This window comes from Strigops habroptila, chromosome 10 (assembly GCF_004027225.2).
Source record: "Strigops habroptila isolate Jane chromosome 10, bStrHab1.2.pri, whole genome shotgun sequence".
Lineage (NCBI taxonomy): Eukaryota > Metazoa > Chordata > Aves > Psittaciformes > Psittacidae > Strigops > Strigops habroptila.
Genome location: NC_046359.1, coordinates 7,032,101 through 7,051,863, shown reverse-complemented (window position 1 = coordinate 7,051,863; position 19,763 = coordinate 7,032,101). Strand labels below are relative to the sequence as shown.

Sequence of the window (19,763 nt, the reverse complement as noted above, 5' to 3'; positions counted from 1 at the left end):
AATGGTCCCAAATTCCTCAGTACCTCTTTGTTAAACACCAGCACAGAGTCTGCTGCTCTAAATACAGCATGTGCTTTACCTGCAGCCCTAAAGGGTAGGTACCCTCTTCTCTTTAAGCTTTACTGTCTCCTAATTCAGGCCAGGATGTTCCACTGGTGCCACAGTGGACTCAAGTGAACAGCATGGAAGTACAAACATTTTTAAGACTTGTTTTAGTATGTTTTTAAATGCATGCACAGAAGTAGAAATCATCTATAAGAGCAGTTGCTGCTGCACATGAGCGATAATGTAATGCCCTAAAGTCCTGGTGCTGGAATATACTGTTTCCTAGGAGATGATCTTCAGCAAAATAATCCCAAACCAAACTCATTACATCCATGCGTATTTACATGTGTGTATGGACAAGCATTTGAAAATTACAGGTTTTCAGAAATTTATCCATAAATTATCAGTAGTCATTTTCAGATATGATGCAATTTAACACACCTGTACAGGCTACAGGTATCCTTGAACTCAGAATCTCTCTTTCTTATTGCCAGAAGACACATCTAATTGCATGGAGGTACTGAATCTTTGTTAAACTTTCCTGTTACATATATACTGCCATTCACTACTTCAAATTTGGTTTGCTCTATTAGTATTCTGCCTGAATATTCGACACCAGCCAAGCCCAGCACTTTTACCTGGAGTAATGGATAGCTTGATGTCCTGCAATATTAAAATAGAAGTCAGTTGTATGTTTCATCTCATCAGTGTGTCCAGAGACTTCAATCCAGTGTGCTATTGGGAGGCAGTAAACTCCATCTACTATGTTGCTCTGGTTGTAAACACAACTTCGATCATGATGGGGCCCATCACCTAGAACAGAAGAAAGGACAACTGCAGGCTGTGCATCTGGAAAATCTTCTGAAAGATTTGCAGATGTGAACTGAGGAGTGGCATTTACTGCCTGTTCAAACTGCATTTCTCATAACACATTATTAACATCTGAAACAGTGGTAACGGAAGCACTACCACAAAGCAAATGTTCAGTGTTTTTCAAATTTTCAAATTATTTTACAAACGCCAAAGATTAAAGCTGTGAAAGATTCTCAAATCATCAACTGTGGCACTTAAAGTTTCAATAATAATTAATTTCGTTTAAGTTCCTCATTTGATGTCTGACAATATGTGACCTCAGTGTTTAATGTTTCTGCTGTGTGACCTCCCTTGGGGGGGTCCAGCTTGCTGTGGCAGTCTAGCTCTGACACTGTACAGCAGCATCACCTTGCCTCAGGCTTATTTCTAAGGCAATTGCCAAGCTACGAGAACAGCATCAGAGAAAGCAGAGAGCTCGGCTGCTCAAGATCAGAAAGGTAAAACCACAAACAAAGGTAGGACTGGTGACACTGGATTTGTTACCAGCTTAAGGGTTCAAGAGGAAAAACATCTCTGTGGAAAGGCATCAAATCCCAAAGAAGAAAGCAAGCAGGTGGCAGACAGCAACCCAGCAGCAGTGAAGGTCTGTTTCAGGGAACAGAGAAGGGTGGTCCTCCTCCACCTCATCCACAACTGCCTGGCAGCAAAGACTCTCAGGTGTCCTGTCTTGCACAGGATGCACACTGATGCCTAGCCTAGGAGTTCATTAAATCCCACCATCTTTTATCTTTGCTAGCCAATAAACAGCTGCTTTGTACTCTTCAGATGCACACGTCCCACTTACAGGATTTGTTCATATATAGTAAAAGTCGCCCAAAGTGACCCAGAGAGAGATGGTCACATCTGCAGTGATGAGTGATCACAATTAACTAAAACGGCCTTGTCTAAAGAAAGAATATTTTCTTAGTTTTCCACAATCTAATATCCATTACCCCTTCTTCTTCTCTTACAGCAATAGTGTGAGCTTTAGTACAGAAAACCAATTTTTAAAACCATGACAGAATAAGTATCTTCAATTGAACTGGGTTGTGTCATCAATCAAAAGCTTATCTAGCCTCCAAAAATTCAGTACGTGTATATTCTCCTCCCTTCCCCCTTTTTACATACTTATTGTAATACTAATTGCCATTGTGCAGATTAGAACTGACCTAGTCTATGGCCTTCTTTTAATGTAAGCCTGTTACACTTATACGTTATTAATGATGTCAGAACATTTCTGAGTAAAATTATGCCCAAAGGAATATCTTCAATTTCACACTGCACGTGAATACATGACCAGCTTCCAAGCACCACATTTAGGGAAATTTGCTAGAGCAAGTGTGTTTTGGCAGACGTATTAATGCAATGATTAGAGAATAAGACTAGCATCTAATACTGAAGCTCAATCTCCTTATTTCTGAATGACATTGAGTGTTTTATCATAATTGTGAAACATTATTTACCAAAATGAAAGAAAAATACTTAGCAGAAAACTATTTTCTCTTTCTATATTGCTGAACCACTAGGCATCATATGCAATAGTAGGACACAGCTTTTGATAAATAAGGTGAGCAAGACAAGTATATACCTCCTGAAGGTACAAATATTACCACTGTATTTTTCTCTCACATTTCTAATTGTTTGCACATTCTTAGCACTTCAAAACAGTATTTGAAGACAGCAGTTTACACTGACAAATACAACAGTGTAACAAAACCTATGGATGTTTATGACATTTAATTGTCATAAATAATATTCGTAATTGTCATAATAATATTCAGCAAAATCTTTACAACCACAAATAACACATCTTGCCTTCCCCATTTTACTCTCTAACAACTGCCTGTAGTGGTGCACATCACCATGGCCCTGCCCTGCCATCACAAGGCTGTGTGTGATCCTGACCCTCACCCACCGATGGGCAGATGTCCCATTCCAGCCACAGCCCCATCCCCAGGCTCTCCAGGGAGGTATCTGATGCCGGGGGCTGCCAGCTCCATGGGGTGTCCTGCAGCCCCCAGCTAGCTGCCAGCCCTCACTGCCCCCTGGCAGTTTTGAACCATGTTCTCGGGATCTCTGTTTCTTTTCCTAGCCCTACTTTTCCTTGCATGCACGTGCCCTTGTACCCAGTCTGGCTCCCTCAAGGACTGCCCCTTCCATTATTCACAGCTGTTTCTCCTCTCTCACAAGGGTTTCTGTGTGAATATTTGCAACCACAACCTATGATCTCTTCCTTCTGCTTCATTTCTTCTTTCCTCAAGGTACTAGTCAGTCCTACAAGACAACAAAGCCTCTTTGTCTCTTTGTCTTCATGACCTCAATTGCACCACTACATGCTTCCTACTTTCCCATTAACAACTGCTGCTGCTTGAGGTGCTTGTACTCCTGTCACTTGCCAGTTTTATTCTCCACCCTCATTCTCCTCCTTCTCCAGCTTTAATTCTTGGCTTTTTTTTTCCCCTCTTCCTTCTCTATCATCTGCTTTCTTAAATGGCAGAAACCTCCTTGCTTTGTAACCTATTCACCTTTACCACCATTCATTCCTCACCTGGCCTACAACCACACATAAAAGCGGGGCCACGAGTAAATTGCCACGAGACGCTTGTTTCATTTGTTCCCTCAAACAGGTTTTATCAAAGATCATTCTGAAAAGCTTCCTTCTCTAATTGTCATTTATTACTGTTGATTTTCCTGCACCACTCAACCTCACTTTCCCACTGTGGCCTACACTCAAACGGGAATCCCAAAAGGTATGTTTCTGTTTTGCCTGTGATACTCAGGTAAACAATAACAACTTGCATTCCTAACATTTTTAGTGAGAATGGCATAGCTTTTTACTACTCCTAACGTTATATACTGATCTATGAATTAACAACACTCATTGAAATAGGATGTCTGTGCAAGAGAATGTATATTCATATACATTCAACATACATATATATCCATGTGTGTGCATATATATTTATGTATTTCTTGAACACATATAGTTGAGTATATATTCAACAAATACAATGTCATAATTTCAGACAGGAAGGGGAGAGTGCTACCATCTCAAAGAAATACTAATTTAGAAAACAGTATGATCACACTGAACTGTGTTCAGGAAGCCGAAATCTCTATTTCCCCTTGCAAGAGTTATGAAAGAAGGCAATTACCACAAATGATCAAGATCTCACTACCCAGGTATCATCCAAATGATACACAGGTGCTTCTCAACACAGCTTGTTTCACAAGACACATTTAACAAATAACTTTCAAAAAAGGAGGAAATTGTTATATCAGTTCATATCAGGCTTCTGCTAGCACAGTTTGTCACAGGAAAACCATAATATTTTGGATCCCATAAAACAATGCAAGAAAACAGTTTCAGAAGTAGAGCCAGGTGACAAGTTTGGAGGAGTAATGTAGAACTCAGTGATAATTTAGAGCTGCTATAAAAGAGCTAATGATTGTATTCTTTCAACTTTTATCTTCCAAAATCATTCCAGCAGCACCACAGATCAAAGACCACCACTTCCTCCCTCGCTCTCTAGTCCAGGGCTGTTGGTTTGGTTGGTTATTTTGGGAGGAAACAGAGTGTGTGATGAAGGCAGCGGGACCAAGCTCAGCAGAATCTGACTCTCAGTGCACCAGAAATGTGTTGCTGCCCTTTCTGATTTCTTACCTTCTGCAGGCACCAGACATAAAAGATAGCAGCCAGTGCAGACAGAAGTGCCATAAGACTGCCTGTATGCAGAGTCTGGACACGCCTGCTCATATCTGAAGCCACTCATATCCACACCAATTCCTAAGTCCACTTAAAGTTTGTCCTACTCCAAAAATCCCTCTTATCTGCTTTATCTGGAAGGCCACCGCACCTATGGATTTTCTAAGTGACTTTGCGAAGAAGTCAGACACAGCGGCCCTTCCCCACAGAAACCACGCTCATCTTTATTGCTCATTTCTCAAATGCACGAAGTGTTTCCTAAAGTAAGTTACCAAAACTGAAGGCCTAGTGCTGAAGTTTAGTTTCTGCACCTGAAGCTTGGAAAGGCCCCCCCCACAAGGTGGGAAGGCTATCCTGACTGTGTCAGGAAACCACGTTTGCCGGGGTGCCTCCACACCACTGTCTGGCACAGCACAAACAGAGAAGGTCCAGGGTACAATTTGCTGCAATCCAACGTGCTTCCAGGACCACAGGTGCACGTCACATCTTTACCAACAACAAAGAATGCACCACTGCCAGTCCCAGGCACATCACGCTCACACAGAAATTGAATGGCTGGAGGACTTTGCATCCCTTTTACAAGCTGGGTGCCTTAGACTCCATTAGGAGGGCAATAGCTTTAAACAGAGAGCGCTGAACATGAGGATGTACTCCAGAATCCCTGAGGGAGCTGCAAGGCAAATTCTCACCAGAAGGAACCCTTTGGTGCATAAATTGTTAATGTAAATACATCTGTCCCCTTACACTGAATAGTGTCCCCAAGCTTACCAAAACCTTTTACAAAGACTTCAAGACACTTTGAACAAAACCCCCATGACTCTACCAGTCTCCAGAGCAGGAACTCATCACAACTCCCATTTAAACACTTTGCTCAGGCACAGTAGCTGTGCACCTCCTCACCTGCATTTTGTGAGAGAGCAAGATCTCCCATCTCAGAACCTGTCCTGGTGTTGTGTGCTGATGTTGCTCACAGCACACAACGCCAGACCACTGGGTAGGCATCCAAACTTCTACTATGAAATAAACAACTATTTACATGATTGGGTGGGATTTTTTTTTTAGTAACAGTCATCAAAAAAACATTGTGCAAACTCGAAGATTTGGGGGAATTTCAACAGCATTTCAACTTTCCTGTTTCCTACTAAAGCAAAGAAAATCAAATCTGTTTTCCACTCACCTGTTCATCTTTGCAGAAATGAAAACAAGCACAAATGCCCTTTGAGAAAGGGCAATACACAACAGGAAATACATGTTTTTATAGCTCAAGCCACTTCTAAATCAGTATTTTTCCTCATCTTGTTTTTATTCATATCATTCCAAGTAGCAAAACATTGGTTTATTTATTTATTTTGGGGAGGCAAATACACAATCATTTGAAAACATGTAAAATTCAAACATAAAAAAGGGTAAGTTAAATATCTGAACAGTACTGATTCTCTTGTTGATTGACCATGTTGACTTTCCTAATTAAAGAACAGAAGGAATTTGTAAAAGTTTGTCAGAAGATGCAGGTCCTAGTTTAATCGATAGGGTAGCACACTTTCCTTCAATAAGGTCCACAATGATTTTATTTAAATTCTATCTTTGTGACTCTCCACAGCAAAAATGCTTATCTGAAAGAGAAACATAAAAGTAAGTTTCTAGGCATTAAAATAGAAAGTTTCTCATTGCTTTTGCAGCCCACTTGTTGATAGAGCTCAAAGCAACCAAGCAGCCCCACTTAATATCTCTTCAGAGCGCTTCACAGAGGGCTCTTTCAAAACCTGTATGACTGCACTTATAGCTCCTGCTTTAATGCATATGAATAATGATCAAAGTGGCATAAGAAGGAAGCTGGCTGTACAACCAACCAAACAAAAGATTAAAACCAAAGATCTCCACATAACTGATACATGGCAGTGGCAAAAGATAGGGAAAAGAACAAAACAAAGGCAAAACAGATGAAGATACAGTAGAAAGAAAAAGATGTCCAAAGACCAACGACTAGAAGAAGATAAGCAGGGACCAGAAGAGGCTCTTCTGAAATTCCATCCAATCACACAGTAACAGAATGCAAAGAAAAACCTTCAGTTACTATCTTATTACAGCTCTACTGCAGGGATGAGAAAGTGTAATCCAGCAGTCTGCCAACAGTACAGACTCATCTTGACAGAGAGGACAACTGCACACAGATTGCATAGAAGAGTCACAGTGGTAAAATTACCAGCTTGATCTTAAAAGATAATGAGCAAAATCTGGGTCAATGAAATTTCTCAGCACCATTAAGTGTAGTGAACAAAGAAATCATGAATGAACAGAAAAAAATTAAGATTGCCTCTTTCACTGTCTCCACAGAGAGTGCACTAGTGCTCTGCTCAGACACAGCTTGCTCAGACACCGGCTTGTTGAATAACTTGCTGGAAGTTTAACTTTTTTTCTGTTTTCCATTGCGTGAGAGAAGGTATGTAGAAACTCCAGGGCACAGCAGCGGCCACAGAGGTGCTGTATATCTTATCCCTGCTTTAGGCAGACCCTAAACCACAGGCGTACAACTTCCAAACTTCCAAATCCCAGCAAGGCCAGAATGTTTCTCAGTTCACTGCTACCTTTGAAAAACCACAGGGCTACTTAGATAACCTTTTATATGCACATTAGCTTCAATGGCAACTAAGAAATCCAAACAGCAAGTATCCAGGCAATTTTCAGATCACCTATTTACAAACCAGTAAGAGCAAAGACTTACAACATTTGTCATTAATTTTGCAGCGGGCTTTATATGACAGGTAAAAAATTTAAATATGCCTAAATATTATACATAACTACATTTGCAGTATTAAACAAGGTCCTTTAACAAGGTAAATGAACATCTGGAGTTCATGCTTAGAAATTCCCCTGGAAGTGTTTAATAATACCATAAGCACTATCAACACTCTGGAGGCAGAGGAATGGGAAGGGCTTGAGCAATAGGAGATTTTTTTAAAAAATAATAATAGAACAACAGGAACTAAAGGAAACACATGGAAAAAAATCTCAGAAATGAAGGATTTAATAGATTAGCTAGCTTCCGTATCTTTCATACCAACATTACAGTGAAGAAAAGCCTCAAGTCCTATTTTGGACATAATTCAGAGATGAATGTGCTACTGCATGGCATCATTATCAGACATTAATTGAGCTTCCTTCACTATACTTAAAATATTCAAATTTACTTACCCTTTACATCAGCTTCTGTCACAGAAGTCTCCCAGCTGCCTGTCTTCATGAAATTCAATCTCTGAGGTCTTGAAACAGAATCTGTCTCAATCCCACAAAGGCTGAATTGCTACTGATTGTTAAAAAACAGAAGTATGGGAGGCTGGATTGCCCTCACTGGAACTGAGCGAGGCCAGGTATTTTAGCAGTCTGAGTCTGCCACAGGCTCTTAGACTGGAGTCCCACCTTTCCAAAGTCTCAGCAAAGCCCCTGAATAGCTGCCCTTTGTTTTTACACCTCTGACAAATAGCCCAAATAACACATTTGAATTCTGTATGTCATGTACAAACCCTTACTTGTATGCTTAATAATACTTACTTACTCTGCTTTTTAACGTTACTTTTTCTGCTGTTACTAAGCCATCTTCCCATTAGATTCTGAAACAGTAAATGAAATTACTGTATTACTTAAATACCTAATATTGCTGTAAGACAAAATTGTTAATTTGCAGCACCTAGTTCACTAACTCCTCTTTCATGTCTGGTTTGATTTTCAGAAATGTTTCCTTGTATTTGCCAGCCCAAAAGAGAACTCCAAACAGAAGAAAACCACTTGTATCACATACACTGCACGTTTATTTTCTACCAAACTTAAAGCAGACTTTTTCAACTTCTCACTTGATAGGGCTGATATATATAACCAAGGAAACAAGTTTTAAACCTACTAAAATCCAGGCTGAATTCAAGATTTTTAGTCTATTAGTCTACTCCTAAGAGAATTCTTTTTAGGGATTTTCAAAATTATGCCAGAATTGTAACTAAATGGTTTACAAGAAAGCCCTCCTCAGTGCTTAATGCTGTTAATCAAGGCTTTTTTAATTTTTTGGTGGTTTGGGTTTTTTTTTGCTTTTAAATTAGAGATGAGAAAATAATAATTTCTCTCTCTAGGTCAGCTTAGATACAGGTATTTCTGAGTGGAAGCTGCTACAGTACTAACCATTTCTAAGCAAATGCCCAATCTAATAATGAAGATTAAGCCAGAGAAAAGCAACTAAAAGGGAATTCAGCTCATGTAAAAAAAAAAAAAAAAGCAGCAAAACCAAAATGAGGTTCTTCTCAGAGAGATGGTGGAAAATAACGATAAAGGAAATAGATGATAGAAGAATGTCTGATAGCAACAAAATGTTTAGTGTAATACAGTCTTCCTAACTGCTCTGAAACAGTCTATGGCATTGTACTGTATATTACTGTTACTTTCTACCATACCAGAAAAGACCACTGAACTATAGGCAGGAAACAAGCTACATCAAAATAGTAACCACCACAAAAATCTTAACCATCATCCCAGTTACTTTACTTAGCATTTCTTAGTGCTTCTCGTCATCGAAAATAAATTCTCAACTCATATTGCATGCTGTTGTCACTTGGAAGTGAGGGCAGAGTGAAGTGGGGGATGGGAAAAATGGTAAATAAATTAAGTCTTTGCATAAATAACACATTTATTTTAACTTCAGCATTATAACCACAAGTGCTTTAATTAGGTTCCCACGGCAGTCAGAGCAGGCCCCCGATTATCTTCGTGGGTAGGAAATGACACATACCTCCCAAATCCAGAGGAATGCATGTGTGTATCCTTATTTTTATTCTTCTAATTTTGCAGTTTCATGGGCAACTCTCTGTTGCTTTATTGATCTCCAGTAGTCTGTTATAAATTGGTTAATGCTGACACACAGAAAGGAAGTAATGAAAAACTTGCTACCACTTAATTATACCATAATCCACGGTAAGTATACGTCTTGAAGGGCTTGAAGGACAAAACACCCGGAGCTATTGCACTTTCTAAACAAGTTTCTCTCTACTCATTAGAGGCATTGGGTAGTCGATTTCAAAGTAATCCACTTTTACTCACAAAGTTTCCTCACTCACAAAGCGTTAAGCATCTAGTATCGTCCACAAAGCAACAGCCTCACATGGACAAAATGCGTATTATGCACAATTATTCAGCTAACACCCAATTGTGCTTTATGTTCCTTCCTAGTCACTACCTTCTTCGGAACAAGACTGGGATGGGGGAAGCACGTAAAACCCTGGATTATTTTCAAAAGAGGAACAGATTACACTGGACACTGATGAAATGTGCAAGGAGCTGCAACAACCTAGGCACTCAGTGTCTATAGGCAGGTAAAACGGCGACACCCAGTGGCAACACCACAACATAAAATACCTGCATTAACAGAGAGGTATGAAGAAGTGTTATTCGCTCCAGGTTCTTTTCTCCTTTTTTTGTTTTTAATAATAGAACTGCTACCTGAGTATCTGTACATTAGCTTTGGGAAAGAAAGAAAAAAAGAGATGTATCTCAGTTACAGAAAAATAATATTGCGACCAACTGTACAGAACAGCCACAAAGGATTTTTACTTTCTGCTAATGGCTTAGCCCCAGATATTTTTCATTCTGTTACAATCTCCCTATTGTATTAACTTCCCACACAGCTTTTAAAGAATTATATCCATTTTGTTCCACATTGAGGCCAAGAAACAAGACTGATTTAAGTTTCAACACATTACCACTCCAAAAATGAAATATTTTACTATCACAGATGTTTTCAGCCAATCAAGTACCCAACCCTTGGAAACCATGCTCAAATTTTACTTCTGATATTTTCACTAATTATATTATAGTATAATTAAAAGCTCTGTTACTTCATAAATGTACAAGTCTTTTTGAACTACCATCTTGTTTGTGGTCCAACAGATGGCTTAAAATGTAACTAACAAGCTCAGAGGAACATGAACTGGAAACGCTGGCAGGCCAAGATACCACACCACAGATTGTGTAACCTAGCTGTTTCTAACTGAACTGTATTGTACTGTTTGTTTCGGGCCCCCAAGAACCACAGAGAACAACAGCAGCAGGTAAGTACAAACAAAACACCTTCTTCTTCCTCCTTCCCCCACCCAAAACTAGAGATGGGTTTTTTTGAAGGCATAAGGCTCTGCTCACCTGTAGAAACTACTAGAAGGTAGGTGGACCACATTTTTCAGCTTTAACTGGCAATACGGTATCTGTCAAGCTTCAAGCAAGCACCAATTACATCAAACTAGGTTATGTGAAAATGGATCAATATTTTAAAATATCAGGTTATACTTCTTTATATATGTATTTTACCCCTTTGCAAAAGATAAGGTGTCAACAGACTGCATTCCATCATGTCAAAATATAGTTTAGGGCATACCCTTAGTAACTCTTCTGGCTTTTTATGGAACATGTCTCTTGTATAGTACCTGCAGTTTATTTAGACCAGACTAAAGGGGAAAAAGGCATTGGAAAGTATTCAAACATAAACTCACAAAATCAAATTCAAACATAAGTTTCATCTTGTGTTTATTTAGTTTTGACAGTAAGCACAATATACTTTTACTTTCCATGCTGAAAGGGAGACATAAACCCAGTTCTGAAGAATCTAGATCAAAAACAAAGCACACAGAAAGACACATGGGATGCAGCTGGGGGGTGGAGGGGTGGGAAGGGAAAAGGTATATACATTCATTTATTTTTTCGAATGGGAAAACTTATTCCCAGATTCTAAAGCTCAACATAGCCAACCTGCTTTTCCACAGATACTGTAGCACAGCTAAAAACCCTCCTGGGTAACAGGCCTTTCAGCTGAGCTCACAGCAGGCAAGCAAAGTACCAAACCTGAAGAAACATCACCTGGGCCAGAGCACATAGAGAAACCATGCCATTTGAGCCAGAAGAGCCCAATGGCTTTAAGTGACAGGTCCCGAACGCAGACTGGCATTGTCACCTGGGACAGCAGAGTAAGTACCTGACCCTTCAGAAGCGCAAGGGTCTCCTCTCCCACCTCATCCTCCTAGAGAAGAGAACTAGTTCCCTCCAGACACAAGCAACAAATCCCTCCCGCAGGCCAAGGCTCACCTAAAGGCTCATAGCAGACCACCTGATAGAGCCCAAAAGCCACACAACACTGGCCCATGACTTTGACTCTTCTAGACCACAGAAACAAATACCCTCACTTCATCTTTCGGTTTCCCCACTGCACTTGAACGGCCGTAAGGACAAGCTAAATTTATACACAAAACACACAATGCAACATGTACTGCAGTAGTATAAAAATCATATGCATTAGTAGTGCAATTCTCACACAAAGTATACTAATAAAAACATTGGGAGTAATTTTCTTAAACATGGCACATTATTTAACATCCAATATATGTAAACATCTGACATCCATAACTGGACAGGAATTTCTATGGTTACAGATGAATGCCTCAACTCTTAAACTTAGAGCAAGTATCAATCTGCACTTTCCTCTACCCCTTACAACCATGTCTTCAAAACTGCAGATGTTCCATAACTGCTAAATGTCTCCCAAAGCACATCTTAATTCTAAACACATAGGATACTAAAAAGTCAAAGCATTTTTGGTTTATCACCAAAAGTTTTCTTATTTTAGAAAGGGTAGCTGCCTTTGCAAACTGAGTTTTACAAGAATGAACAGATGACAGCCAAAACTTTTATTGATCTACAGTTCAAAAAAAACCTAAACAACATTAAAACAAGTAACATAAAAAAGGATTGCAAGATGTTGCTTAATGATTGTACAGAAAAACTTTCTTATGCTCCCTTCATATAATACATGAAGAACAAATTTCAAGGTTTAAGCAAATTTAGTTCTTTCCTGTAAATAACAACTTAGAAAAGAATAGTTGATATGACTACTTAAAAACCACCTATGCGTTTGGATGATACACCCATTTGTGTTCTGTCACTGCAGCTAAGCAGTAAGCTCAAACTGTTGAACGTTTACCGTGGCAAGAACAAAATTCCACTCAGGTTAATCCTAAAGCTGCATCAGTAGCACTACTGCCAAAACAGAGTATGTTTATTACTCAGACTACAGTTACTAAATGCACTCCCAGGTATGGACAATACCTTGAGGTATCATTGCTTCCAAACTATACAGTAATCATGACCTTACAATTGTAGATCCCCTACGGACTGGAACACTCTATTATTAATTCTATATTCTGTGTGGTGAGGACCTCTTTTATATACCAGTGTCACTGGCATGTTATGTACAACTTGGCACCTTCAAAAGAGACCCAATTCTGCTTCCTTGGAAAGATGTAAAGATTTCTATTCCATAAATTCACTTTTCCTGCATTTCTGCAAAAGAAAAAAATGGTTAAAACAGGCAGAATATGCTGTTTATTTCTGCTGCTAAATAAAACAATTACTAATGCATGGTGTAAATAGTACTTCATGATGTAAACTTCTGTGAATGCACTATTAACACAGAGTCTTTTATTAGCATAGAGAAGAAAAAACAAATGCAACAGTTATGACGACATGCATGTTTTAGTCTATGTAACAGAATGGCACTTTAAAAGTGTGATATGTATTCCTAAAACAGGTGAAGAGCAACTGCTCTACAATGTGTTATTTCGGTATATGGATTATAAAACTAGTTTGAAAGTTAAAAAAAAACCCTCACAAATTACTTAGTCATCTGTCTTCCTTTCACTGAGTCGGATCCATTCCTCAGTGACAAGAGGTATATTTAGTGCTTTATCTGACTCAGCATTCAATTGTACACATGTTCTCTTTTATTTATCATACCTACACACACCAGAACAGCACATGGAAACTAACTAAAGCTATTCCACATTTCACAACACAGAACAGGGGAAAATCTCGGTGGCAGTATTACTGAAACAGCACGAAGGCTGGAAAAGCTCTGATAGAAATGCTCCCTTTTTTTTTTTCCCCATCAATTTCAATGGCAAAATTAACCACCCTGAAAATGCCATCACGACATTTCAGCTTATTGACATAAAGTTACACCTTAATGCATTAAGTAGGAACTTCCGACATCTTTACTTGTGGGGAAAGAAAGAGGAAGAAGAACCAAAACTTCATCATGACAACGGGTGTCTAAAGTAGCGAAAAAATAATGAACCCGTTTCAAAGAACTTTCACCAACCTAGAAGAGCAGCTTCCTTCCACATTCGCTCTCCTCCACCACACCGTTAAAAAACGGTTTTGCTAGCGACATATCATGTCATGTCGCGATAGGCTAGGAGGTTCTACTTGCAAGCAGGCTTCAGGCCACCCGCTGTACAGGAGGAGGCCACCTTCGCCGACAGCCAGAGGCACAGAGTGCGGCCTGTCAGCCGGAGACTAAGAAATACGCTGGGCGATGCTCCGGGACGCGGGGCAGGAGGCGGCGCTGCCGGAGCCTACCGCCCGGCCCCCACAGAGCAGCCCTCCCGGGCCAGGCCTCGGGCGACTGCTCGCTCCCGCCGACCCCACGACGCGAGGGTAACGACGGAGCGCCGGCGCCTCATCCCGCCCGCCCGAACCCCTCCCCTGGGCGGGACAAAGGTGGCGGCACCGCCCAGCCACCGGAGCCTGCGGGCACGTCCTCGCGTCCCGAGCGCCCGTCCGTTACCTTCCCAGATGAGGTCTCTGCCGTGCCGCCGCAGGAACTTGTACCAGAAGGGGCTGGAAGCATCCTGGTCCGGCAGCACCACCTCGGCCAGCCACAGCGCGGGCTCCTGGCCGGCCAGCGGGGCGGTCGGCCGCGCCGGCTTCATGGGCACGGCGCGCTGCGGGTCCCAGTGTCCCAGCTCCGGCCGGGAGCCGGCCACCAGGAGCACGCCGCCGCCCTCCGTCATCCGCGCCGGCAGCACCACGCCGAAACGGAAGAGCATCGCGGGCAGCAGCCTCCGTCTGACCCGGGCCTAGTCCGTGGGGCCGCGCCGCCGCACTTCCGGCCGGGGCTGGGGCGCCGCTTCGCGGAGCGGGCGGCGGCGGTCGGGGAGCGGGTTGTGGCGTCTCGTCCTTCGGGGGTGTTCCCGTGTGCCCGCACGTAGCGGAGGGGATTTCCCTCCCAAAACACCGGTTGGGAGTTAAACCGATACCCACCCTGGAGAGAGTCCTAAAGTTGGGACTAGAGTGGAGGATTACCTCTGCGGGTACGCACTAGGTTGCGAGTGGCTACACGTTACTTTTGCATGTGAGTGTTATCACTTAGTTAAATGAAGCTACTGCAGTTACTCCAGGGAGCCCAGACTTAATTTAGCACAGCAGATGTCATTAAATAACCACCATATGTGCAACATTACAATCAAGGTTTAGCCTCAAGTAACGCTTAGGTGTGCAGGATGTTTGTATCTTCTTGGCAGGCAGGCAGCCAATTGTGGCGAGATCAGAAATGCTGGGGAGGTTAGAAAGCTCTTTAAAGAATTGTGTAGCTCCCAAGTACGTGTATTCTGTTTTGCTGTTCTGTCTGTAATTTGGCAGTTGCTACGTGTAGCAATATTCAGGGCTTGCAAAGAATGAGAAAGAGGATGCAATCCAGCCACTGACAGGGCCATCCTTGTGTGAATACACCCATTTCAGAAACGTCTTAAGGACAGAAACAGAGGAGTGGTAACTTTAGGTCAAGTTGTGGGAACAGGATGAAGGCCTTTCAATGAGTCAAAAGACATCCTGCCTCAGATGATGGCTGCTTGTTTCCTGCGTTCGGGGGTGATGACACACTGAAGTGTATGTGCTGCCAAATTTATTTTTTAAGAGTGCTTCAGCTCATTTTCACGGATCCTTGTTGAACTTGTGTAAGCAATACACCACCACTTGTTCAGACATAACCAGAGCTAAGGGAATTCTGGCTGTCCTCCATGCGTTTCTGCTAGCACCAGCCCTCACGGTAGCACTGCTGCCTTTGTGGAATGGAACATTCCATTTTAATCTTCCCTTTTGCATAACCTGACAGCTGAGTTACCCATAACCTGTCTAGAATTGTCTTCCTACCCCTTTACCATACACCTGCATTTAGTGTTATGGGCAATACAGAATGTAACTGTGAACTTCGGGGTTTTATCCCACAGTTCAAGCTTGCCAGTAGCATTAAAAGCACCCCAGCATATTGTGTCTAGATAAAACCATATGCTTCTGTTCATTCCAGTCACAGTCCCAACTAAGAAACTGCAGGATCAGTAATACATCTGATTGATAGTTTAGTTCCTGGCTGTTGTCTAAGTCTCAATGTAAAAATCCAGCAACACGTGTACCTTTAGACAAACCTTAACTTCTTTGTGCCTGTAAGAACCAAGTCCTCATCTTAGACCTGTAAGCTATGTAGAATGATAAAAAAAAATTGTTCCTTAGATTCTGATGTGCCAGATACTAGCTTTATAAATAATTCAGTTGATTTCTCTTCTAGGTTCTGCATTAATCCATTTTGTGCCTGTCAATATTGGGTGCTAGGTTACAGTTAAAGACAACAGAAAGTGACAAGCTTGACTTCCTGCTCTTTCCTCAAAAACCCTAGTTCAGATTAGGGCTAGCGTTGAGAGATCAAACAAGAAAGGCTGAAAAACTGGATTTAATGCTGGATCCTGCAAGACTGGGATAAAAACTAGAACTGAAGATTGGCTTAGGACTCAGAAGTCTCATGGCTGGGGGGTAGTGAGAATAGAAGAGCAATTTTTATTGATGAATTAAATGGACTGAGTGAGAGCTGTAGTCAGGATAAAATGGGTTATCATTAGACCTGAGACTGGTGAGCTCTAAGTACCATAAGGTTTGGGTTTAAGCTAGTTTCCTTTGCTGGAATGACTCCTTATCCTAGTACTGCCAGACCAGTGCTCTTCCCCTGCAGTCCTCAAAAAAAATTCTGAAACCTAAAAGCCTTCCCTATAATCCAGTCATCTTTTACAGCCACAAAATTCAGTACGACCATTTCCTTATTGTATTTTTTTTTCCTCTATTAAGTCCTCTTCACAACTTGGCAAGCCTTACAGGTCCCATCAAAGAGATTTGGTATAAAGCGGCCCAAACCCCAGTAATCAAGCTGCTTTTTAACTGCTCCAGAAACTACTGTTAACTGTTCATTCCTGTGGGAAGAAACAAGCTACCATCTTAGTGGTAGGACTGAACTATAATAATAAACGTTGTGCCTTTGTGTCCTTGACAGCTGTTTAGGGTCTCGCAATGGACTTAACCTACAGCATCTTCTGAGTGGAAGCCTTAATTTACCTCAAATCTGACAGTAAATGACGCAGTGATGCTTAGTGCCAAATGTATTTTAAAGCCTTCAGTTTATTGGCCCTGATACCATACCAGGTGCTGACTGTATTTCTAACTGTCTATATAGGAGGAATTGTATGAAGAAAGATTATTTTTCCACAGCATTAGCATCCAAGAAGGGGCTCTAAAAATAGCCATCTCTGCGAGAATCAATTGCTTTGTGGGATTTCTCCTGATTTGTACTGAGAAGCTTAGCCTTATGTAATTTCCAGCTAATTAGCCTTTATGTCTGGTTTATTATCCAAATTGCGTGCATGTAGTGGAGATTTCACAGGAGTAATCACTGAGGCTGTGTACCAACTTAACATCAACAGTTACATCTTCACTTTCTGCTTAATTGCTGTAGCTAAAAGGGTTCTAAAGAAAAGTTTGAATGTCCAAAAATCGGAGCTGTGATTATATTGATGTACACATAGAACATATTTGAAGGCATTTTCTATTACTGTGCAGTAAACTTTTTCTAAAATCACGAATCTAACTTTCTGCATAGAACCCTAGTGAAATGCTGAGATTTTGTGTTTATACGAATCTCATTGCTGTGGATGATTGACCAGGCAGGAAAGATAAGCATATGGCTTTTTTATGCTACAGAAGTCCCTCTAATATTGTCTCTTCCTGCCATAAAATTGCTCTGGTATTTTTGTAAACTCAAGAGTTTTGAATCATTTGTTACATTCAGGAAACTTGGACAAAGTATTGCTGGCTAAAATTATAACAAAGATCATAAGTAAGAAGTTTTAACAGTATGCAGCAGTCCAAAATTCAGCTTTCCAAGTGGAAAGTCGTATTTGTCTTCATAATTTTCTTATTTGGAAAGTGCCTACTAGGTATAGCAATAGCACACAGAACAACACGAATGCTACTAAAATGACTTATGAACTTAATACTTCCACGCAGGGGTAGCCTATGTCTGTGGAGTACATGTTTTTTACCGATGACAAACCTTTTTACATCATGGGCCAGTTTGCTGCTTGGCACAGCTTTATCTCTTGTTGCTGTACAGTGATTTCAAATGATAATATTTCCAAGTAGGGAAATGTGTAGCGAAGACAAGAGTTTGAAAAACAAAACCAAAACACAAATACTGAAAGGATCTAGTTGGAGAAGGGAGTAGGGGAGAGCCCCTGATTGCCGGTTGTGGGTGATGTTTAGATTAGCTGTGCTCCTTCCTACTTAGCCTTTCTTCCCTTTTTAGGTCATTTTCTTTCTTGTAAAGATACAGAGAAAGTGTTATTGCAACCTCCAAATGTTTGTGCTAAGTATAGAAAAGAGAAAGGCAGCACACTGTACAGTCTTGCTTGTAAAAGGGAAAACATTTGTATCGTGGTAAGCTGATTTAGGTGTATTAGTGATCTGGGCAAAATGTTCATTGCTGAAAAATTTACAGAGCCTGTGTTTCTTCAGAGATTGAGCTAAATACAAAACCAGCTAGTCTAATGGAAATAATTTAAGACCACTTTTTAAAGTGAAAGTTGTTATGATGATTAATAAATCTAAACTAATCAGTGATCTATGGATCCAAACCTTCTAATTCAAGTCTGTCCTTCTTGTGATAATTCAGAGAGGAGTATGAACTTACACTTTCACTGTTTGTTCTAATTGGACAGTACAGCAGCTAAGAAAAGAAAAGCTGAGATTTTACCTTCCTAGCCTGAAGACTGAAGACTAAGCAATTTAACAACTCATTACCAGATAAGCACTGCTGTTCTTATTTTTTAGATTTCGGTGCTGTGTCAGAGCAGTGATAACTGCATGAACTGTTTTAGCTGCTCACTGCTTGTAGCAGCCTTTTACGCAGACAAAGCTACAGAAGTTCTGGCATGACCATTTTAGGAATTGTGTTGGAAAATTATATTGTAACAGCAGGTAGGACGCTACAGGAGATTATTTTCACTTTTGCGCGGGGTTCTGTGTAGCCTGTTGCCTTAAAAATAAAAGTTTGTTATTTTTAGAAGTAACTAGGCAGCATAAATATGCAATAACATTACAGTAAACATTAGGAGAGAACATACAGGAATAACTGTAGGCTTCTTTTTTTCAAAATCTAATAAAAATATAAAGCCATCTCTCACCCTCCCCAGCCTGAATGTTTTGGGAGCTGGAGAATGTCCCAACGTATTTCAGCAGAGGGCCCTTTCAGTATGCCGTATCGGCCTCATCAACACCCAGGTATCAACAAACACCACAGACAAGCCCAGCACACAGCTCCTTCCCTGCTTCAAAGTGACCTGCACAGTTCTTAGAGGGATGCTCCAGGCCAGCCTCACATATCTGTGGAGTGCCTTCATGAGAGTAATATGGTAATATGTCCCTAAGCAAACCTGGAGTTCTGGTAGTCCCCATAGCAATGTGGCTCTTCCGCCTGGCTCACAGGGACAGAAGAGGGACCAAGGATTTACCCAGAGGGCTTGTGTGAACTCCTATAGGAGAAGAAAGATTTGGTGATTGCAGAGTACCTTGTGCTGTGCTGCCTAAGTGAAAACCGGTATGTAACAGTAAATTGTTACAATGCCAACTCATTATAAGGTACATTGTTTGAAAACAGCCTTTTACCACCAACGGCATCTATCAAGTTTCTCATTAAAATACCTGCTGGGGGAGGGGGGAGGTATTTCAGCCCTTTCGAAACAAGACCTAGTGTAAAGCCAAACACTCGGCTGTGTGGAATACCAAAAATCTATTCCATTGGTTAGGAGGGTGCAGCCTGACCCAGAATTGATGTGCGACATGACAGGTGAAGTTCTAAGTAGAAGAATGTGCCTTTTTTGTGGAGACTTACATAATCCTTCCACTTTCAAAAACAGATGCCTTCAGACCCGAGAAACTGTGCCTCCAGTCTAATGCACCCTCTGTAATCAAGCATGGTTTCAGC

The 19,763-nt window shown here is 41.0% G+C and overlaps 1 protein-coding gene across 2 annotated transcripts in view; it reads right to left on the bottom strand.

The window, feature by feature from the left end:
- The window catches only part of EPM2A (EPM2A glucan phosphatase, laforin), a 39,473-nt gene extending 24,913 nt beyond the window's left edge, over nt 1–14,560 (bottom strand). Inside the window, exons 1-2 of one of the 2 annotated variants that reach the window (XM_030499176.1) lie at nt 14,250–14,560; nt 684–858 (exon numbers count right to left, since the gene is read on the bottom strand). In XM_030499176.1, coding sequence (XP_030355036.1) covers nt 684–858; nt 14,250–14,511 — 437 coding nt within the window. In that variant the 5' untranslated portion in view covers nt 14,512–14,560. Of the gene's footprint in view, nt 1–683; nt 859–13,781 lie in introns of both variants that reach the window. The other variant, XM_030499177.1, reaches the window with a different exon arrangement.
- Nucleotides 14,561–19,763: the final 5,203 nt, after the last annotated feature.